The sequence below is a fragment of the Rhineura floridana genome, chromosome 1 (genome assembly GCF_030035675.1).
Source record: "Rhineura floridana isolate rRhiFlo1 chromosome 1, rRhiFlo1.hap2, whole genome shotgun sequence".
Classification (NCBI taxonomy): domain Eukaryota; kingdom Metazoa; phylum Chordata; class Lepidosauria; order Squamata; family Rhineuridae; genus Rhineura; species Rhineura floridana.
In genome coordinates, this window is record NC_084480.1 from 205,013,527 (window position 1) to 205,036,919 (window position 23,393).

Here is a 23,393-nt window from a genome sequence, read left to right on the forward strand (position 1 = left end):
GCTTCAGAGTCTTCTTGGTGCCAGGCAAAGAAGACCTTTCTGTTTGTCCAAGTAAATTCCTATACAGCTGTTTCAATCTGCACAGCTGATGGGGCCTAAAGGGTTACATGCAAGCATATGAAGTCTCTTGTATGCCTTGCTTTATTAGTTTGGAAAAGGCAGAGATAAGAGACAGGCACCTTGATGCCCCATCCTTTTGTACTGATTAGTCAAACCTTGTCCTGGTGACTGCTGGAGGAAGAGTGGAACAGAAGGTTGTGTCCAAAGTTAGTCCTACTCAGAGGAGAACCACTGATATTAATGGACATTACTAATTTGAGTTCATTATTTTCAATACGCCTAGTCTGCATAAAACTGAGTTGCAAACAACCCAGAGTTGCAATCAATCTGGTGGTTTTTCTGCTGCTCTTATTTTATGGTGTTCTGTCCCACATAGAGGAAATGTTTCACATAATTTAGATGTTTTAACAACATTAAATATATTGATCTGAAGAACTTCTGCTCACCACTGCAGCAGCCCCTTTTGTCCCAAGGTATGTAAGAGGTGGCAATAATATTCTCTATAAAAATAGTGTTTTCAGGTTTTAGCCACCAAGTACAAGTAGAGAAGTGAAGGTAGACCACTACTTTAGTAAGAAAGAGAAGGAAAGCAGGGCCATAGCTAGGGATAGTTGCATTTGTTTATTGTTTGAATTTCTATCCTGCTGTCCCACTCTAAGGCACCCACTGTTCATTCTTTGAGTGGTTGGCCTCCATTTTATAAGCCTCTACAACTTTTGCTAACAGAATCACAAGGGAAAAACAAGTCTTACTAGGGCCTGAATCTGTGCAAGACGTGGTGCAAGATGTAGTCTCATTCAAACTGGCCTTTGGGAGCCAGGAACAAAATAGAATAGAAAAATAACTTATCTGCTGCAAATCCAGAGGATTGGGAGAGCTCTAATGAATAAAACATGGAGGAACTAATCTTCTGAATTACTGGATAAGAAGAAAACTTGCTTCTGGCATTCAATGTTCTGGGCAAGCATAATGTTTTTAAATATTTAAAAAGCATAAGGTATTTCATAACAATTCTTGAATAAAGTAATAAGCTAGCTGTGTCATTGATTTGCAATCCCCATCCCCAGTTGACATTTAGACCACAAAATATCTGGCTATGAGCCTACAGCATGGTATATTAAAACCAAGGACTGGTTTGCACTGCTAATGGCAGGCACACTCACAGAAAGTGTTTGCTGGTTTCAGCATGTGCACTAACTTTCCTCCACTCAAATGCGTACCCATATAAGAAATTGTGCTGAAGTAGTATGCAATACATTGTCTCTTTTTTGGGATGTGTGTATGTGAAACAATGAACTAATTTTCAGCTTTTTTAGTGCAGCATACAGTAATCTGTTTCATGACTTCTTCCTATTTCTGCTTTCAGCAGATTCCCCATGGGTTGGGCAGTTGACTTAATGCGATGGCCCGCATATCTGATAAGGTACCGTACAAAGTCTAAGCCATGGAAGAAAGAGCAATTGGTTTTATAGTCCAAGTTGTCACTATCATGATATATTAATACAAAAAAATACTATGGCAATGAAAGGCAGGATTATGAACAGCAACATTTTGAATATATTCTGATACATATTCAAATCTCAACAAAAGCTTCTCCCCCCAGTCTCTGTTAGTGAGGTTAACTCTTCAATTACTAGCCTGAAGTTGGGTAAAGCCCCAGGGCCCAACAACATTATCCCGGAGGTAATTAAATCCAACTCAGAGTGGTGGGCTCTGGTTCTGGCAGTCCTTTTCACAAGTATTGATCGAACTCTGTATTCCAGAAGACGGGGGCTTTGCTACTATTGTTCCAATCTTTAAAAAGGGCAACCGGACAGACCCAGCCAACTATAGGCCTATCACCCTCCTGAACATCCTAAGCAAGCTTTATGCAAGCCATCTACTAATAAAATTGCAGACTTGGATAGAACAGGAAAATATTCTGGAGGAGGAGCAAGCTGGCTTTAGGGCGAGCTGCTCTCCCTTAGACCATGTTTTCGTGTTACAATATCTTGTAGAAAAATATACTGCTAAGCCAGGGGGTGCTCTCTATGCTACCTTTATCAATTTTAAGGCTGCATTTGATTCTATTTCGAGAGACAAACTTTGGTCCAAACTCGAATCCACCACTATGGATAGGCACCTATTAGCTCTGATTCGTGGCCTATACCAGAATACCCAGGTCCAGATCAGATGCAACTGTGCTGGTAATCTCTCTAGACCCATTTCCACCCTCAAGGGAGTTAAGCAGGGCTGCATCTTGGCCCCCACTCTTTTCAACCTGTATATTCCCTAATTAAAAGCCTGATGCAAAGCCCTACACATCACCCTACTCTATCAAACAGACTTCTTTCTGTTTTATTATATGCAGATGACGCAGTACTTTTGTCACTCTCAAGTACTGGTCTTCGCCGTTTATTAAGAGCCCTTTCTAGCCATTGTACTAATGACTTGTTGGTGATCAATCACAACAAATCCAAGGTTGTAGTAGTCACCAGGAAGAAGGTGAAACATGAGTGGCAAGTAAATGGCACTCCTATTGAACAAGTCCCATCATATAGGTATCTGAGAATAACCATTCTTCTGGACTTTGGCACCTGCAGACAACGAACGCTAGAGCGATCGTTATGAGGAGCACAAAGGCTCTCCTTTCGTACGAAGGGTGGCCAATATGTGCCATCTGCGCTGCAGGTTTTCTCTGCCAAAGTCATCTCGCAAATGTTATATGGTGCCCAGATAAGTGCCTGTGGTAGCCACACTCTGTTTGAAACAATTCAATCTAAGTTCCTAAGAAACATTCTAGGCACCCCCTCCTGCGTTTCGAACACAAAACTTCGCCTTGAAGCCGGCCGGCCTACTATCGAGTCCCGCATATGGGTGCTCAAATTTCAGTACTGGCTAAAATTTATCCTTGTCCCAGTTGGTCTGGCTCCCCTTGTGTTATCGGATAATTATCAATCTAAATGGAAAAAATCCTTATTCATTAAATTTGCTATTTTAGGCTTCTCTCCCAATATTTTAGCGCTAGGCCTTTCTAAGGCATAGGCGGCTATTACGCAGATAATCTTTGATGTGGATTTCCAAAACCTCCTGTCCCTTACTGGTTTTAACCTTGATTCTAATCCTTACCCTAAGGTTTTTACTCCGGCACATTATCTAGCCCTTCTCCACATTCCTAGGCTCAGAAAAGCATTTACATTGGCCAAATATAATGTTCTGCCATCTGCTCTTTTAGAGGGCAGGTTTTGAAAAATCCCTCTTGCTGAACGTTATTGCCCATGTGATACTGGTACTGTTGAGACTGTAAGTCATGTTTTATTAGAATGTGCTTTTAATAACGACCTTCGTAGGCGGTTTATTATCCCTACTCTCCAGAAGCTTCCAGGCAGGGACGTTGCTTTTTATGTGCAATACTTTTTTGCAGATAAAGACCCCCGAATAACATCTAAGGTAGCAAGTTTCTTTGCTGCAGCGATTAATCTCCGTAAAGTGCTGATAAGCCAAGGACTGCTGCATTCTGCAGCATGTGTTTAAATTGTGTGTATATTGTTTATTGGCTCACAAGTATTGCATTAACTCTTTTTTATCATGTTTATATTTGTATGGTGATATCTGCTGGTCCCTGACCATAATAAAATTATCAATCAAACAAAAGCTTCTATTTTGTGGGATATGTTAATCAGGAGATCCTATTGGGGCTTGTACACACCATGCCAAATTCTGCCCTGCATCAACCTTCACTGGATCTTTTCAGTCGGAGTTCAATTTGTTCAGCAGCAACTCAGTAAAACAGGGAGCACAGCAGTACCACAGAACAAACCACAAACTCAAAACTGTAACTGAAACAACTATATCAGTTTATTGATATCAGTATTATAGAACTGATAAAGCAGAATATAAAACAAAGATAATACAACAGTAATTTAAACATGTATAATGGTATTATAGGAACTAATGATTGCTAAAGAGATGAACAAAGAATAAAGTAAAAATAGGAACTAACATTGGCATAATGATTGTAATTATGATCGAAGATAGCATTGACAAGGCTTTATATAATATTTATATAATAAATGACCAATGATGAACAGTTGAACTGCCTTAAAACTAATCAGAAATCAGCAAAAGCACTGCCTCTCACACAAACAAAAAAAGCCTCTCATAAATTTGCTGACCTTTGAGAGTTGTGCTGTGTTTCCCCTGGCCCCCAAGAAGATCATGGCAAGCGCAGCAGATATGCTAAGTGGTGAAAAGAAGATGTTGCCTTTTGGGTTGGACTCACTGAACTTTTGGAAGAGATCAAGGGCAAAATGTGTGTTTGCATTAGCCAGCTTATCCATGGTGAAAATCTGAAAGCTTGAAAACAAATGAAAAATGATGTTATGTTGTTACACATACGACTGTTGACGAAAACAACAAAAGCACCTTCTGCGCAGTCTAGCAGTAATCTGAGCTCAGCAGAGAGTCCCAAAATAACAGATGTAGGTATAAGCAGGGTCTTTCTCTCACTTGATGTAGGAATAGCATAGCTATATGGTGCAATTCTACACATTTACCTGTCTGAATCTCACAATGATATGAGTGGCTCATACTGGTGTTTCCCTCATGAGCAGAGCATGGCTATGAGGGAGGGTACCATCTGGATGGAAAAGACCCATGTGATGATAATTTCCACATAAGTTACTCTGTGTGGTAGTGCCATGGGAAAGCAGCTTGGTATGTGCATAAAGGGCCCTTTTCCAAATTCTCTTAAATTAACTAACCCAATATCCCCTTGCAACCACTTAGGATAAAGATGTCAGTGCTAGATTGCACACAACTGAACTTTGGTAGACCCAGTGTTATTAACTACCTCTGCTCTAAAAACTTGCTCTGGGGGCACACACACTTCACAGGTAAGCATCAGCTGAGGTGAGGAAGCTGCTCAGGGGTTGGAGCCGGTTGCTTCTTAGCTACTTCTTGGCAGGCAGAAAACAGTAAGTTAAGTTTGTACCATTCATGCAAAGAGGAAAAGCTGCACCTGGATTTTTGCTTGTCATAGCAACTTACAGCACAGAAAATCTGCCAGAAAAATATATAGATGTAAACAAGTTAAACCCTTTGTCATGCACAGAAACCTATGATTGCAAAATGCTTTCCTGACAGTTCTGTGCTTTTAACAGCTGTATGAAGTTAAAAAAACCACCAGGAAAAATTATCTTCCATAAAACCTCAGCAGCAGATTTCCCATTTCTGTGGCAGGCCGGGCCAATAACCAAGCGGTGGCTCACACGCTTTACCTGGTAGGGGCTGGGAAAGGCTGAAGGGCCACTACCAGCCTGGGTGGACAATACTGAGCTAAATGGACCAGTGGTCTGACGCAGAAGGAAGGTATCTTGACTGCCTATGAGCAAAAGGCTTAACATCCCTCTACCCAAAGGGCTCTGGCAATCTATTAGGAACACAATCCCAGAATTAGCTCACCATCTATATTTATCTCCATAAGGATGTCCGCACAAATATTTTTGGAGGGTGGACAAGGTCTATGAATTGTTACAACAGTTCACAGGCAACCCACTCTGCGGACCATTAGTTAGCATTGAGGGGCATACGCACCCCTCCCCCCCTTGTGGACATTGTTATCCTTCCACCCCCTAACAGAAATCCAATTCTAGGAATCAGATGTTAAGAGTTCGCCCCACCCTGCTAAGTAGCCCCTGCCACATCTCTGGAGCATCCAAACTGCTGCTTTCGTTTTCCCCAGTGCTCGAAGGGCTGAGTGGAGGCCAGACCAGACGTGGTGCTAGCATTACACTGTCGCTGTGGTCTCAGCCCTCCTGAACGAGTGGGGTACCTTTCCGGGCGTGGGGCAATGGGGCTGCTTCCTGGGCAACATGGCTAGAAGCAAAGTTTCCAGGGAGTGGTAGCCCGTGACAGTCAGTGGCAGCAGCTTTAGGACTGGGCATGGGAGCCAACAGCAGAGCAACGCCTCAGGCGCCGCCCCTTGATGGCCGGAAGGAGGGAAAAGGCCGCTTCGCGGTGGGGCAGGATAGCTTCGCGTTGCGGATGTCCCTGCAGGAATTACGGTAAAAATCCTGGAAAAGAACAGATGCCTCCATGATAGAAAAGGTCTGTCACGGTGTGTCTTGGCTCTTGTTTTGGTTTTTCAGTCCGGGCTACATCAGAATTGTGAGCATGAGGATCCATGTCGGCTTGCACGAGGAAGACTCCGATACCTTAGCTTGAATTAAATTCTCTGTGGAAACATCTTGTGTCATGAGAAATAAAGTGTGTTTTTTAAAGGGGGGCGAAAATTTGACCAGTGTAGCCACAAGTATCCGCTAGCAAAATACACATTTGGGAGCTAACTCGTTAAATTGAGGCAAATTGTCTTGGTGCATAACGAGTATTCAAAGAGGGCCAGATTGCGGCCAAACTGCCGGAATATAAAACCACATTTATATCAGAATAAATCTCCCCATCCCTTCCCTGGATCTCTTCCTTCACCATACAGGAAAGCAAAAACATTCCAACTGGCCCTACATGGACTGCAAAGAGGAGGGGGCTCTTCACAGTCGCAAGAGAAGTGCTGCTTCTTGCACCGTGGTGATTCTAGGGAGAGGCCTATCAAAAAACCCATCAAGCTATGGTACCTATGTAGGGCCATGTCTTCAGACCAGGTTACTGGGAAACAAAATTTTCTGGTAGGCTAACCAGAAATAAGGAATAGGCAGACCTTGCTATCTGTGTAGGGTGATTTTGTGATAGAAGGCAGCTTCCTGGGTTCCTAAGACTATTGGTCTATCCTGCTCAGTATTGTCTACACTGACTGGCAGCATCTCCTCTTCAGAGAGGAGGCCTTCACAGCCCTGCCTGGAGATGCTGGGGATTGAAGCTGGGGCTTTCTGCATGCTCTACAACAAAGGCTCTTCCCCTTCAATGGTTTGACATGTTATCAAGAATGTATACTTCTGGATCCTAAACAGAACAATTCCCATCCCAGATAAAGGGATTCTATATTTGCAGTCCCCAACAGATTTCCTATATGTTCCTCTATCCCTTTTAGGAAAAATATAGAAGGTTCTTCTGCCCATGATTGTCCTATCAAGATCTTTGTTCTGAACTCTGTAATTATTGCCTGTTTACATTCCTTTTCAAGTGCACTGCAAAGCAGAATACAAGGTACTTCTGCTCACAATTGTCCTATCAAAGGAATTAAAACATCAACTATCCTTCACTTTCTTGCTAAAGTAGTAGTCTACATTCACTTGTTGAGCTGTACTTGATTGCTAAAACCGTAAAACACTGTTTTTATATTTATTTATTATTTGATTATATCCCGCCCTTCCAACAGGAGCCAGGGGTGGCCAACAAAAGCACTAAAAACACATCATAAAAACAGCCTTAAAATACAGTAAAACAAAAGATCTTTAAAAACATTTTTTTAAAGGTTTCAAGACTTTTTTTAAAAAAAAGGTTAAAACATTGGCAGTATTTTAAAAAAAGTTAAAATCGTAACAACTTAAAAGGCTTGTTGAAAGAGGAAGGTCTCTCAATAGGCACCGAAAAGATAACAGACATGGCGCCTGTCTAATATTTAGGGGGAGGAAATTCCACAGGGTAGGTGCTGCCACTCTAAAGGTCCATTTCCTATGTTGCATAGAACAGACCTCCTGATAAGATGATATCTGCAGGAGGCCCTCACCTGCAGAGCGCAGTGATTGACTGGGTATATAAGGGATAAGACAGTCTTTCAGGTATCCTGGTCCCAAGCTGTATAGGACTTTGTACACCAAAACCAGAACCTTCAACTTTATAGGGGATATTATTGCCACCTCTTACAGACCATGGGACAAAAGGGGCTGCTGCAGTGGTGAGCAAATGTTCTTCAGATAAATATATTTAATGTTGTTAAAGCATTTAATTATGTGAAACATTTCCGCTTTGTGGAACAGAACACCATAATACAAAACAGAAGCAGCAGAAAAACCACCAGATTGATTGCAACTCTGGGTTGTTTGCAACTCAGTTTCATGCAGACTAGGTGTATTGAAATTAATGAACTTAAATTAGTAATGTCCATTAATATCAGTATTAAGTGGGGGAGTGAATGGGCAGTAGAATGCGAGATGATTGGCTGAGAGTTTAAAATGGCTGAACATATAAAAGGAAGAGTGAGAGTGGGGGTGGAGGAGGTGAAACTGTGTGGGTTGCTTGGTGGGGTTTAGAGAGTTGTTTGCCAGGAGAGAGTGGAGAAGGAGGTGGGTGGAGTTCGGATTAGTATTGAGTAAAACCATATGCTTATGTGCCTTAAGAAGAAATCTTGTTAATCTTGTTAGCTTTGTTATCTTTAATAAATACTTAATTTAGTTTACCAAAGGCCTGATCCTTGGCTAGGGTTTCACAGACCAGAAGGGAGGGTAAGGTAATGACCAAGGCTGAAGGGAAACTGTAACAAATGGTGGCAGCAGTGAAGAGAATAACAATACCAGTATTCAGAGTCTCTGGGAATACTAGTATTAGGACGTGACTGGTGGTTGCCTAGCAGGGGGATCTGTTGAGATCTGTGCTAGAGCGGGGAGAGAAAAAATAAAATAAAGGACAGTCCGGACTGGTGGAGTCCCTGGTGGTGCCTAGTGACAGGCAGTAGCCACGCGCAGGTAGGAACCTGACAGGGAGAGCCAGGGAAGGGCGTCACAGGTACAAGTAATACTTGGTGGAAAAACCAGAATTTTATTTATTAGATTTATATCCCGCCCCTCCTCCCGTTAGGACCCCAGAATGGAAAGCTGCGGAGGCATCCTGCTTTGATTGTGCTGTAGAGAACACAGCATGTTTTGCAGACGTTAAAATGTTTTGTCCCTTGTTTGAAAATGTCCAACCTTTATTAAATCAGATATAAACTGAGCAGTTCTACAAGAAAAGCTGTTTTCACTACTGTGAATGCCAGAGTGTAACAAGAACTAGCTAAGAGTCAGCAAAGGAACACAAGACAATCCACATTGGAATTAAATCAGGGTTTCAGTGATAAACATATGAAAAACTTGCTGTCCCAGGAACCAGTCTTGCTTTTTTCCCTCTCAAACTAGCAAAGACACAACAACGAGCATGACAGGAGCAGCTCTAAGGGGATCTGGTTCATAAATGTATTTTACTTTTCATGGAGAAGCAAATCTGCCAAGGAAAAGTATACTTTTTGTTGGGTTATGACGGATAAAAAATAGGAAGGGGTGGTCAGCATTGAAATCCTCTCCCATAGACAAACTATACAGCATTACCATAGCAGCAGTCGCTGCTGCTGCTTCTGTTCCCTCTTCATTCACTTCTATAAATGACTTGTGAACAATTTTGGAAACATGGAGGTCCTGGGTTCCTGACATTCCAGACAAATCGGCCTTGCCACTGTCGAAGACATCCAGCAATCCCAGTGCTGCTAGATCAGATTTAAGATCATAGCTCTCTTCCAGCTTAAATTTAGGGAGATGCACATAAATTTCAGAGTTGGAATACATCTTTCCTGGCTGTGTCCACTCTTGGAGCTTTTCTAAAGTGAGTTGCTTCTCCAGCTAGATTTTGTAAAAGGAGAGAATGAATTAATGTGTTATTGTGGCACAAATATTTCATATAATACTTGGTGGGAAAACCAGAATTTTATTTATTTGATTTATATCCCGCCCCTCCTCCCTATAGGATCCCAGAATTGAAAGCTGCGGAGGCATCCTGCTTTGATTGTGCTGTAGAGAACACAGCATGTTTTGCAGACGTTAAAATGTTCTGTCCCTTGTTTGCTGCCCTGGGCTCCTTCTGGAAGGGTGACACAGAAATTAACAATAAATAATAGTAATTTAAATGTTCAAACGGGGTTTCAGCTTCAACCTCCTGTATCTCCAGCTCAAAAGGTTCTTGGGTAGCAATGGGAAAAGACATTTTGGTGCCCAAGAACTTGGAGAGTCGCTGTCTAGTGCAGTATGAAATATGACACCCAAAGGAACAATGGTCCAATATAAGGAACACTTGTTTCTCTTTGCAATGGCTTCTAGCTCTACAATGTAGACTCATGTATGAAAAATATATGTTTGTAAGTTTAAAACTCTGGATCTATGGGACAGATCTTTTTAGCAGACCACCCACCTGTCAATCACATGGCATCACTGGGATGTCACATGATTGGCAGGTAGGGGCACCCACCTGTCAAAATGCCTTGCACTTCCCTAAGGTCTCTGTGATCTGGGAGTTAAAGGGGGGGGGACTTGGAAAGCCTCTCCTCTCCCCCTTTAACTCAACTATCACAGAAAATTAAAAGGAAAATGAGGGGAGACTTGGAAAATGCTTTTGCAAGTCTTCCCCCTTCCCCTTTAACTCCCCGATCATGGAGAGTTAAGGGAAGCATGGGGAAACTTGGAAAGCCTTTAAGACAGCCTGCAAGCTCCTGTTTGAGAAAATGGGCATGAAGGAGCTGTTTGAAAGCATTTGCAAAAGCTGCTTTGGAACAGCAGCCTTGGATGCACAATCTTGTTGCCTGCTGGGAACAGGATAGCGCAACCAAGGGAGAATTAAACCCTGTCCTCCCGCACATCAGCTGATGCCACTAGTGGCATCAGCTGGTGGGTGGTTGTGCTTTGAGGGAGATGGCACAAGACAAAAGGGTGCCAGACAAGTCAGCATTAAATTATGCAAATACAAGTACAAGCCAGTGTGGTGTAGTGGCTAGAGTGTTGGACAAGGGCATGGGAGACCAGGGCGCAAGTCCCCACTCAACCATGAAATTCACTGGGCGTCCTTGGGCTAGACACTGTTTTTTAGCCTTACATACCTCATGTGGGTTTTGTGGTAAGAGGAGGAGACCTGTGTACACTACCTTGAACTCCTTGGAGGAAAGGTGGGATGTAAATGGATGTCCTTGTTACATGCATATAGTACGAGCTGCTGCACTCCGCTTCTGGTTTCTTGTATCTGTGACCTGCTATTTAGGAAGCTTCTTTTATAGAAAGATGGGGGAGAAACCAGGATCACCTGTTCGAGACCTGTAGAGTTATCCTCAATGTCATCAGGCAGCAGGATTAGCATGCTAAGTTCTTTTCCCTTGTAAGGAAGTTCCAGCACATGGCACTTGCACTCAGGGATATAACCGAGAGGAAGTTTCTTTTTCAGGAACATCATCTTCACAGTCTTCTTTTCCTTCTGGGTAGTTTTTAAATAATACCCAGTAAGGAGCATGTAAAAGCAGAATGCAAGTAAAAGTGCATGTTTATATACATTTAAATTCAAGAAGATCTTTACAAATTATGCTAACACTTAAGTTGTGCTTTGAAGCATTACAGAACAATCCTAATCAGATGAAAGTCAGACTGAGTTTATTCCGACTTGCTCCCAAGTAAGTGTGCAAAGGATTGCTGCCATTCACAGTACAGCCAGCAGCATACTTGACATTGCCCTATATTGTTATCTATACACAAGTAAAATCATGCAAACTAACTACAAAAACAAACTTTATTTATTCGTTTCCGTTCTCGTTCGAGCACTGGAGTTGAAATAGAAAACTAGTCCAGTAAGTTCAATAAAATATTTCAAAATGGAAATATAGGTTTAAATGTAATTTTTAAAACGTTTACATTCACCTAAACACACTGGGTTGGATCCACAGATGCACCACCCACATTTTCACATATTTAATAATGCACAAATAACCGTCAAGTGTTTTAGTGGTACTAAAATAAATACTGGCAATTTGACTTTAAACCCATTATGACTCTGAAATCTACCTTTTACGAGATGCTAACGTAAAGGCGTAGAGAACATGCTCCACCAAGTGGTGGAAGCAGAAAGTGTAGAGAAATTTAGCGGTCGAACCCAACATGCCACACTCCCTTGACTATGGGATAGAGCTGCACTTTTATGTTTTACTGCGACTGTTGAAATAAGTTTAAAAACAGAAGGGTGCGTGGGCCACCGGTGCCTCCTTGTTGCCTAGTTACCCTCTGTATGGGTGCTGCTGGATGCCGGTTCGCCCCAACCAAAGTAACCACTGGAGAGCAGGGGTCGCAGATCTGGTGAGGAAAATGCGGGGACTCTTTTTCCCTTTGTGAAGCAGAGAGAAGATGGAAAAGATGAACTGTTCCTCTGCAGAATGCTTGCAATAAAGAATTGCTAAGTTTCACTGGCTGAATCACTACTTGCTGAAATCCCACCTAGGAGGGAAGCTTAGAGCTATCCTAGTGTCTGGGACCTGGCTTAGCAATTCCTACTGCCTTGCACCTACAGAGGCATAGAAGCTTCCCTGTTGCTACCTGCTGGTTGAGTTCCTTATGCAATACACCCCAATTTATGCTGGAACAAAATATTGCAACACTCTCCGTTTCTGCTTCAAAAGAACCCTACTCCTTGCGTATATCACCAAACTGACTGTGAGTAAGGCCTAAGGGAACAGACTTCCTCTGGCGTAGCTGGACCTTGGGGAAAGATGGGACAGGTTAGACTGCAATATATTTTTGAAACATTCCCTATGTTGTTAATCCCTTGTTGTTTGTTAGCTGAATCAGAAGCATATGTGTTGAGAGAAGACTGCTACTTAGACATCTAAATTGGAGTCCCAGGTTTCCTGGAAGGGGGCTTAAGTCAGAACTTAAACACTGAACCTGGCCCTGGGTGCTGACCCAAGGGTTACACTAATACAGGAAAGAGGACGGCATGGAATAAGCCGTCAGTTACCTTATTGAGTCTAAAAGGCAGCTCTTCAGTGTCCTCCTCTTGAAATTTCTCTGCCCAGCTGCCTTTAAAGTAGATGGCATTCACCAGCACAAGTTTGGTCAGTTCATTAAGTGAGCCTTCAGATAACAAGTCACGGATTTTACCTTGAAATTGAAGTTACAGAACAAATGATCTATACAAGAATCAAGACCTATGCAACATTATTAGAGGAGTGGGGCTGCACTGGAAAGATCCTCACTGTGTTCAGCCCAAGTCTACCTTTCCTCGTCATGGTTCATCAAGTTTGAAGGAAAATCTTCCTGGGCGTGACACCGATTGGCTACCCCCTGTGATGTCATCATGAAACCTCCCCTCACCCCCAAAGCAGTTTTGAACTTCAAAATAAATCTTCACCTTGAATAATATGGCAACAAATCAATGGGTTGACATTCATGCAATGCCTTTAATATATGAAAAAGTCAAACGGCTTTCTTGAAGCACAGAGAGCAACCAAGGCTAGCAGCTGCACCACCTTTCCGTTTGGTATGTGCTTACTCAGCATCTGAGGAATATGCTGTCAGCTTTTGTTTCTTTTTCTTTTTTTATAATATAGCTTATGGTCACCCTATTTTTATACTTTTATTTTTCCGATATGAATACAGCAGAAAGTGAGTTTGTTAACGAAGACTGAACCTTCTGTATCTAATGGCTTTTTACATTTAACTCTGAATTTAACTTCAGCTCTGGTGGGGAAAAGACACTTGTGTTGGCATTCGTAGAAATAAAGCCAATTGCTTTTTCCATCACAGGCCCTAATCCATTAACACATATGCTTAACTTGGCTGGAAGGAGGTGCTGTACATGCCCTCACTTGTTGGAACAGGAACATGGATTTCACACTAGATACAGATGCATACCCGGACGCACAGTTTAAAGTCAAGTTATCACCAGAGTCCCCATTCACATTGTAAAGTATGTTTAGGGAGTCATACTTCTATCCACATTGCCATGCCAGGGGGAAATGTGCAAACTCAACCTCTGTCTTGGGCTCCGTAAACATGCATGTCTATCCGGGTTGGGATTACAGAGTTTAAATTCCGTTTCATCTTAATCCCACTACAATGCAGTCTTCAGAGATTTCTATTTTGCTGGGATTTTGGATAGGGTTAAATAAATGTTGTGATAAAATTATATTACCGCATGAAATTTTGTTCAAAATTTGTTTTCCAAGAGCAGTCAGCCTGCTATTTTTGAGGTCTTTTAATATTTACAGAGCAATACCATCCACCTTTACTCAAAATTGTCTTGCTCTGTTCACTAGAGCTTACTCACAGGTAAAGCTACATAGGATTGCAACCTTAGTTATATTTGCCAAGCTGCTGCCCCATTGACATTATTCACAGTGGCACAGCAATTGCAAGTAGTCTTGGATGAAGCGGATTATTTTGATCATACCTTTCTGGGTTCAGGCCTGGTTATGGGACTGAATTGGCCTTGGTGGCCCTGGCAGATGACCTTTATTGGGAGGACAGGGGGAGTGTGACCCTGTTATCCTTACTTGATCTATCAGTGGCTTTTGATACCGTTCACCATGGTATACTTCTGAGCTGACTTGGTGAGATGGGTATTGGAGGCACTCTTTGACACTGGTTCTGATCCTGTCTCCAGGGTCGTTTTCAGAGAATAGCATTGGGCCATTGTCCTTCGGCCCCCTGGTAGTTGTGCTGTGGGGTCCTGTAGGGCACCACCTTGTCCCCAACGCAGGTTAACATCTATATGAAGCCCTTGGGAGCAGTCATCAGGAGATCTGGGGCGACGTGTCAGCAGTATGCTGATGACACCCTGCTCTATTGTTCTATAACATCTACATCGGAAGAGTCTGTGCAAGCCTTGGACTAGTGCCTGGACTCGGTGGTGGACTAGATGAGGGCCATTAAACTAAATCTGAATCCTAGCAAGACAGATGTGCTGTTGGTTGTGGTTGGCAAGTTTGGGTAACTGGTCAATTTCCTGCTTTGGATGGGGTTGTACTCCCTCTGAAAGAGCAGGTCCGTAGTTTGAGGGTGCTCCTGGATCCATCTTTGTCACTAGAGGCCTGGGTCACCTCAGTGGTTGGAGTGTCTTTTACCAGCTTCAGCTGATAAGACAGCTGGGGCCGTTTTTGGACTGGGATAGCCTGACCATTGTTGTCCATGCACTGGTGAGCCCCAGGCTGGATTACTGTAATGCACTCTCTTTGGGCTGCCCTTGAGGTTGGGCCACAACCTGCAGCTGGTGCAAAATGTGGTGGCGTGACTGTTCACTGGGGCAGGGTATCACCAACATGTTACCCTGCTGCTGAAAAAATTGCACTGGCTGCCCATTAGCTACCAGACTAAGTTCAAGGTTCTGGTTTTGGTGTACATAGCCCTATGCACCTTGGGACTAGGATACCCAAGACAATCTTACCCCTAACACAGGACGTGGACCTTTAGTGTTGTGGCACTGACACTTTGGAATTCTCTCTCCTTAAATATTAGACAGGCGCCATCCCTGTTTAACTTTTTGGTGCCTCCTCAAGACCTTCCTCTTTCAACAAGCCTAAGTACAGGCCTTATCCCAGTCTGCATCTGTGCTGTAATTGCTTTTTAAGATGTTTTTAAAGTAGTTTTTGGAAAGATGTTACGTTTTATATTTTTTGAAAGATGTTTTGTTTTAATATGTTTTAAAGTCTTTTGTTTTTAGGATGTTTTAAAGTGATTTTGGCATTTTTGTTTGCTGCCCTTGGCTCTTTCTGGAAGGAAGAGCAGGATATAAATTCAATAAATAAAATCCACTGAAGTTAGCTATATTTTCATGATATAAGGAAGTGGCCATGTTTCATCATATATTGGCTTAATAAGCTCAAATATGAGTAAGCTTCAGGCACCTGCATTACTCCTTTATCCGCATGAGTGAACAAGCCATTAAGCCACAACTAACCATATCCACCCATAAGATCTAAACCAGGAAACTATGCTTAATGGCCCTCACCAAGGCAGATATGAAGCTATGGTTTAAAGTAGTTACATATCCTGGCTTGTCTGGAAGCCGTTAACCACAATTCCCCTTTGGACATAACAGGAAGCAATGTTTAACTGCGGCTTTCTGGCTTGTTTTGCTGCTTGCACGAAGGATTGAATGAAGTGGCTCTGTGGAGGTGCCTGTAGCTTGTGCATATCCTGGCTTATTACGTCACGATTTTATTGTCTGCATGTGTACAATGTAGGTCCCAAGTGGAAAAAATGGCACTGCTAGTTCTTAGTAAAAGCGTTGGGAATTAAGGCGAGATGCATTCACCTTCAGTCTGATTCTCAACCCACTGGTTAATTTGGTTTCGTGCATTGTCTGAAGCATTTTGAAAATCCACAGTGCTTAACTCCGCTCCATACAGCTTCTGAGTGCTAGCCAAAAACTCCTGGAAAAATCATAGAGGATAGATATCAATTTACAATAAAACATTCAGTCACCACCCGCCTATGAACTATAAATGCAATTAGTCTTCCCATTCCTGGCTGGGGGCAACAATTACTTTTGTCAACATCATTCATCAGTCTATTTAAAGGAAGCCAGTTCTCTCCCAATGCATGAAACAGGTAGTAAGTACTGAAAAATCACCAATAATTTTGTGTTTCCTTTGTTCTGTGAAAATGCACTACTTTAGAACACTTCTACCTACCTGTCTTTTCAACACAGAAGTCAGTCCTTAAGCTCTCTATAAAAGCCATTTCAGTACAAATGAATCGGATCTTGTAACTTAATTTGAATGTTTAGCTTTATGCAGGAATATCAGACACAGTAAGACTGGGAGGGAAAATGACCTGCTGGACCCTATACATCTGGCAGTCAGGTTAGAAGCGGATGCACAGAATAGAGCAGCCAGAGTGAAGCCATAATGAATTAAGATAGAGGGCAATGCTGTTTATGTCATTCTGGTTGAAGGCTGCCTCCAGTTTTGTGAGCATTGCACTTTCTGCTGCCAGAAAAGAGCTTCTGATAAGAGGTTGGTACAAAGCTGCTGGACAGCCAAAACAACGTCAAAGTGAAAGAATAGTACAAATGTGTTTTTGAATCTCTATCAAAGAGTGCCAGTGGAAAATCACTGATGCAAGGCTCGCTCTCAGGTACTCAAATTATCCCCCTTCCACACAGATTATCTGTGTATTTTGGGGTACCACAATTACTGAAATTCATGTTCAATTATTGGATAATTCCAGACTCCTGATCCAAGTTTGCTCAGGGATATAAATGGATGTATTTACATTTTGGAAAAAAGGTTCTTCTTGGGTTGGGGGAAATGCCTTTGGATTTTTTTCTTCTTTTCTTGCTACTGTCTGCTCTGCCCTGCTTGAAGGCTCCAGGCCACTCGTAGGTACCTAGGTCTTTCTTTAATCAAATAGTCAAGGAACTTAGGGCTAAAATACACAAGTGGCGGGCTGGAGGGAGTTTAGGAGGAAAATATATGATTTATTATGTTCGTCAATATTTTTATTGTTTTAATTAATTAGGTTGTGTGTATATATCACATCACTTTAAGATATTTTCCAAGTTACTTTGAGCTGCTGTAATGTCAAAGTATTATATTTGTTTTGTTTCCTTTCAATCCCATAACCCCATTAAGTTTATACAAACACTGTCAATGTAACTTTCAGTTGTTAGGATTCCTGAATGCCCTGGAGAGTTCCCAGTAGATAGAGCAGGTGACCCTGATGAAGCCCTTGTCACACTGTGGAACAGCAAGGCGCATCGGGCTCTTGACACAGTTGCCCCCTAGCGCAACTCCAGCATTGTGGAGCCCGGTTTGTACCTTGGCACACCAGTGAGTTAAGGGCAATGAAACAGGCTGGACGATGTCTAAAGCCCAAGTGGGGAAAGACGTGCTGTGAGGCTCATCAGGCATGAGTAAAACTTAACTGTGCCTACTATGTGGTGGTGAGGGCGGCGAAGAAGGCCCACTTCTCAGCCTCCATCGCATCCTCAAGTAGCCATCCAGTGGAGCTTTTCCGTATTGTAAGAGGTCTGTTGACATCAACTCCAGGAAATGGAGTTTTAGACCCTTTGGAGGCCCACTGTGAAATGTTAGCAAGGCACTTAGATGGTAGGAGGCCCACTGTGAAATGTGAGCAAGGAATTCTGAGTGTAAAATTGCTCGCCTCCATAGCTGTCTTGATGCTCCATCCACATCTACTGTAGTCCCCATGAGGTGTCCAGTGCAACTCCTGCTGCAATTTCTTGGGAACAGTTTCAGCTGATGCAGCCTGATGACGTAGAAAAAATGCGTGCGCTGATGCGGCCAGCAACACGTCCTCTCGACCCTTGCCATTCTTGGCTTATTAAAGCTTGCCGAGGGGGTCTGACTGAGTGGATCCAGGGTGTGGTCAATGCATCATTGCAGGAGGGAGTGGTTCCAGCCGCCTTGAAAGAGGCGGTGATCAGACCACTCCTGAAAAAGCCCACCCTGGACCCATTGGTTTGTGACAACTACCAACCGGTTGCAAATACCCCCTTTTTAGGGAAGGTGATTGAGAGGGTTGTGGCGCAGCAATTGCAAGTACTCTTGGATGAAACAATTATCTTGACCTATCCCAGTCTGGGTTCAGGCCTGGTTATGGGACTGAATCGGCCTTGGTCATCCTGACAGATGATCTTTATTGGGAGGACAGGGGGAGAGCGACCCTGTTATTCTTACTTGATCTCTCAGTGGCTTTTGATACCTTTGACCTGTTGAACCACTCTATCTTCTGTGTTCCTCACAGAAAGAGAGACAGAAGAGAAAAAGAAAAACCTGCAGTAAAGGGGTTAAAAACTACTGGAGCGGTTGCCAGGTTTACCAAGGTCGACAGCTGGTGGACAAGGGCAACCATCTAGATAAAAAGCAGAGCACTCAGTCAGTGGGTGTGGGGGGTTTAGCATGGTGAAAGACTTGTGTAAGAATATCTTAATGTCAGTAAAGACTCTGAAAGAATGCGTTGCCTGGTCTGGCTCATTTGCGGTTGAACCTGTATCAGAATTTTCATTTGAACCACGCACACGCACACACACTCGCAACATGACCATGGTATCATTCTGGGCCGACTTGGTGAGATGGGTGTTGGAGGCACTGTTTTACAGTGGTTCCAATCCTATCTCCAAGGTCGTTCTCAGAGAATAGCATTGGGTGACTGTCTTTCGGCCCCCTGCCAGTTGTGCTATGGGGTGCCGCAGGGTACCATCTTGTCCCCCATGCTGTTTAACATCTATATGAAGCCCTTGGGAGCGGTCATCAGGAGATTTCGGGCAAGGTGTCAGCAGTATGGTGACAATACCCAGCTCTATTTCTCTGTAACATCTGAATCGGGAGAGGCCCTGCAAGCCCTTGACTGCTGCCTGGACTCAGTGGTGGGCTTGATAAGGCCAATAAACTGAGTCTGAATCCTAGCTGTGGTTTGGTGGTTCCCGAGTTCGGATAATTGGTCAGTTTCCTGGTTTGGATGGGGTCATACTCCCTCTGAAAGAGCAGGTCCATAGCCTGGGGGTGCTCCTGGATCCATCTTTGTTGCAAGAGGCCCAGGTGACCTCAGTGGCTAGGAGTGCCTTTTACCAGCTTTGGCTGGTAAGACAGCTGTGGCCGTTTCTGGACCGGAATAGCCTGACCACTGTTGTCCACATACTGGTAACCTCCAGGTTGGATTACTGCAACGTGCTCTATGTGGGGCTGCCCTTGAGGTTGGTCCAGAAGTTGGAGCTGGTGCAAAATGTGGTGGCGAGACTGCTCACTGGGGCAGGGTATTGCCAACATGTCACCCCACTGCTGAAAGAATTGCACTGGCTGCCTGTTTGCTACTGGGCCAAGTTCAAGGTTCTAGTTTTGGTGTACAAAGCCCTATACGGCTTGGGATGAAGATACCTGAAAGACCGTCTTATCCCTTATATATCCAGTCGATCACTGCGCTCTGCAGGTGAGGGCCTCCACCACATACCATCTTATCACAACATAGGAAACAGACCTTTAGTGTGGCGGCACCTATCCTGTGTAATTCCCTCCCCTTGAGTATTAGACAGGCGCCATCTCTGTTATCTTTTTGGCGCCTATTGAAGACTTTCCTCTTTCACCTAGCCTTTTAAGTTGAGACCTATCCCAGTCTACATCCGTGTTGGAATTGCTTTTTAATATGTTCTTAAACTTTCCTTATTAAAATGGTTTTAATCTTAGAAGATGTTTTGATAGCTTTTTTAAGTAACGTTTTTGAAGATGTTTTGTCTTAATGTGTTTTAAAGTTTGTTTTTATGATGTTTTAATGTTTTTAGTGCTTTTGTTTGCCACTCTGGGCTCCTGCTGGGAGGAAGGGCGGGATATAAATCAAATAATAATAATAAATTTGTCACATCATTAATGAATGTATCATGGTTTTTCATTAAAAAATCTAATTCTTATAAGCTTCACACCTTTAATAAACCGGTGTATTTATTCAGTTACAGTTTGGAGCTGGTGGGTTTTAGTAATAGATTGTGTTTTATCCCTGTTCCACCGGGTTGCTGCTGAGCAAACAGAACCAGGGTGATGACCGTCCAGTGAAGACTGATGCATAGGCCAGAGTTTGGCAATGTATGCATGGGCCTTGATTAGACCCACTAATTTAGAACTTTATTGTCATCCCACAGCCTACACGAGGCAGCACTTGGTATGCGAGCTTGATGTATTTGGCTTTATGTATATCTTCTGTTGCTCAAACAGACCAATCAGCCAAAACTACAATACAGGAATACCCCGCTTTAAGTGAAGCAATTATCTATGCATGTACTGCACAGCAAACACCACTAGATGGCAGCGGCATCATGCCATTAAGTGTCTATTATGAAGCACGTACATTAAAGTGGGATATGGTGGAGTATGGAGCATGTACTTTATAGCGAGGAGACTTTAAGTGAAGCGACTTTAAGCGGGGTATGCCTGTATTACACCAGCCCCCCCCATGCCCGGTTCCAAATCAAGGGAAATAGAAAGCAAGTCTCATGTCCAGCTAATTTTTCATATTTTAAAAAATATCCTAGCAATTAACTTACTTGCAAAAAGGTATAGGTCTTTTCTCCATACAACCTATTAGCAAGCTTCAGTATATAGGGTGCACCGCTCTTGTTAATGTCAGCATTCAGTGCCTGAAATCTTGAATGAAGGTCTTCGACAACATCAAAGTGAAATGTCTGCATAGAAAAAAGAAGTCCTAACCCATCATCACTACGGTCAACCATATAAATATGTTTCGTAATTGGCAGTACAACACTGCACAACCTTGACCCTTCAGGAGCTGCACAACACTGACTCTTCAGAGAATTTCTAGTCTCCTAATAGTAAACACATGCATATATAGGAAACAGAGAATGGTCACAGTCTGGCAGGGCCATAGCTAGGGAAGGATAGTTGCATTTATTTATTGTTTCAATTTCTATCTTGTCTTTCCATACTAAGGCACCCACTGCGCATTCTTTGAGCGGTTACCTTCCATTTTATAAGTTTCTACTACTTGTGCTACAGCATTTTTAGCACAGCATAACCATTTGAATGAGTTCTTCCTATATCTACTTTCAGCAGGCCCCCATGGGATGGGCAGCTGACTTAATGAGATGGCATGTGTATCTGGTAAGGTACTGCACAAAGCCTAAGCCATGGAATAAAGGGCAATTGGCCTTATAGTCCAAGCGTGTCACTATCATGGTATTTTAATACAAAGACATGCTACTGGAATGAAAGGCAGGATTATGGACAGCTACATTTTGAATATCTTCTGATACACTATTAAATCTCAGCAAGAGCTTCTCCTATTTTGAGGGATATTTTAAATGTAAACTGTTGAAAATGACAAAAAGTTGAAGCACCTTAACCAGAAATCATCATAAAAGCTGTCTCACACATAGACAAAACCACAAATTTGCTGACCTTTGAGAGTTGTGCTGCTGTGTTTCCCCTGGCCCCTAAGACCACCATGGCAAGCGCAGCAGATACACTAAGTGGCGAAAAGAAGATGTTGCCTGTTGGGTTGGACTCACTGAACTTTTGGAAGAGATCAAGGGCAAAATGTGTGTTTGCATTAGCCAGCTTATCCATGGTGAAAATCTGAAACTTGAAAACATATGAAAAATGATGTTACGTTGTTACACATATGACTGTTGATGAAAACAACAACAACAGAAGTATCATCTGTGCAGTCTGGAAGCCAGGAATCCGAGTGTCCCAAAATAATATAGGTATAGGCAGAGTTTCTCTTACTTGGGCTGTGGGAGTGGCATAGCTATGAGGCAATTCTACTTGGTTGCAATTAACCCATCTGAATGTCACGATCATATGAGTAGATCATATGGGTGTTTCCCCTCACAAACCTGGCTATGAGGGAGGGTACCATCTTGATGGAAAAGGCGCATATGATGAAAAATACCACACGTATGTTGCTGTGGGGGATAGCATCAAGGGGAAGCAGACTGGTGTGAACATAAAGGGGGATGCATTCAAAATTCTTTTCAAGTTAACCAACTCCCTAAAATCCCCTTGCAACCACTGAGGATCGGTGCTAGATTCACACAACTGAACTTTCCTGCATCAGCTCCAAAAGCTTGCTCCAGCCATACAGACTTCACAGCTAACCGTCACCTTAGATGAGGATGCTGCTCAGGGGTTAGGTTGCTTCTATTATCAATTTCTTGGCAGGCAGAAAAACAAGAAGTTAAGTTTGTCCTATTCATACAACCGCTAAAAGCATAAAAAACTGCAAGTTAAGCCCTTTGTCCGTCACAGAAACCCAAGGTTGCCATTTTCTGATAGAAGCTTCTGTTCGTTTAACAGCTGTACGATGCCCCCCTAAAACCGGAAGCTCTCCTCTACAAAGCCTCCCAGTTGGAATCCCCATTTCTGTGTGATTCAGGGACAAACAATTAAGTGTTGGAGCACATACTTTGCCTGCAGAAGACCCCAGGTTGGGCTGGGAAAAGCTTATATGAAAGTTTCGACCGTGAAGAGCCACTACCAGCCACTGCAGACAATTCTGAGCTAAACGAACCAGTGGGCCGATTCAGAAGACGACAGTTGCCAAAGTACTGCCTGTGCTGCAAAACGAGCAACGTCCCTCTGCCCCACAGGCGCGGGCAACTTTAGCAGGAACGCAAGCCACGATTTAGCCTGCCACCTGCCTCCCTCTCCCTCCAGCCCCTTACAGAAATCCAGCTCCAGGAATCAGATGTTAAGCGTTCGCCCCACCCCGCTAAGTAGCCCCTGCCACAGCTCTGGAGCAACCAAACTGCTGCTTTCGTTTTCCCCAGTGCTCGGAGGGCTGCGTGGAGGCCAGCCCAGGCGCGGCGTTGACATTATATACACCGTGGCTGTGGTCTCAGCCCTCCTGAACGAGCGGGGGTACCTTTCCAGGCGTGGGGCGGTGGGTCTGGCCTTTCTTCCCTTGCCCTTTTGCTCTCGGCGACGGCAGTAGTGATTGAGCGAAGGGTTCGAAAACGGTGCCTTCTTTCCCGGGCGACAGGACTAGAAGCAACGTTTCCAGGGAGTGACAGCCCGCGTCAGTCAATGGCAGCGGAGCCCTGCAGGTGCTGGCGAAATCTCTCGGTCAGGGCGTGGGCGCAAATGCTCGCCTGGGGCTGGGAAGGCCGCTCCTTGCGGAGAAGACCAAGAGCACAGCAGCACCCGAGGCGCC

The 23,393-nt window shown here is 43.5% G+C and overlaps 1 protein-coding gene across 5 annotated transcripts; it reads right to left on the reverse strand.

Moving 5' to 3' along the window:
- Positions 1 to 8,870: 8,870 nt before the first annotated feature.
- Positions 8,871 to 23,295, reverse strand: LOC133367009 (leukocyte elastase inhibitor-like). Of its 5 annotated transcripts, XM_061590631.1 has the most exons (8): positions 23,106 to 23,194; positions 22,346 to 22,394; positions 21,638 to 21,814; positions 20,767 to 20,904; positions 16,024 to 16,141; positions 12,727 to 12,869; positions 11,032 to 11,199; positions 8,871 to 9,584 (listed from the first exon to the last, which is right to left on the reverse strand). In XM_061590631.1, exons 3-8 carry the CDS (start codon positions 21,803 to 21,805, stop codon positions 9,177 to 9,179), a joined length of 1,143 nt encoding a protein of 380 aa, XP_061446615.1. In that variant the 5' UTR covers positions 21,806 to 21,814; positions 22,346 to 22,394; positions 23,106 to 23,194; the 3' UTR covers positions 8,871 to 9,176. The 5 variants fall into 5 exon arrangements, with proteins under 5 accessions (XP_061446615.1, XP_061446625.1, XP_061446605.1 ...); XM_061590641.1 differs by lacking the exon at positions 22,346 to 22,394 and having other exon boundaries at positions 21,638 to 21,820; positions 23,106 to 23,295; XM_061590621.1 differs by lacking the exon at positions 22,346 to 22,394 and having other exon boundaries at positions 23,106 to 23,189.
- Between the last annotated feature and the right edge of the window lie 98 nt (positions 23,296 to 23,393).

Coding starts and splice junctions, on each gene's coding strand:
- LOC133367009 (XM_061590641.1), bottom strand. CDS start 21,805: ATGGATAAGCTGGCTAATGCAAACACACATTTTGCCCTTGATCTCTTC. Junction 16,142..20,766: donor AGACCTATACCTTTTTGCAA/GTAAGTTAATTG, acceptor TGATTTTTCCAG/GAGTTTTTGGCTAGCACTCA. Junction 9,585..11,031: donor ACTCTACAGGTCTCGAACAG/GTGATCCTGGTT, acceptor TACAAAATCTAG/CTGGAGAAGCAACTCACTTT.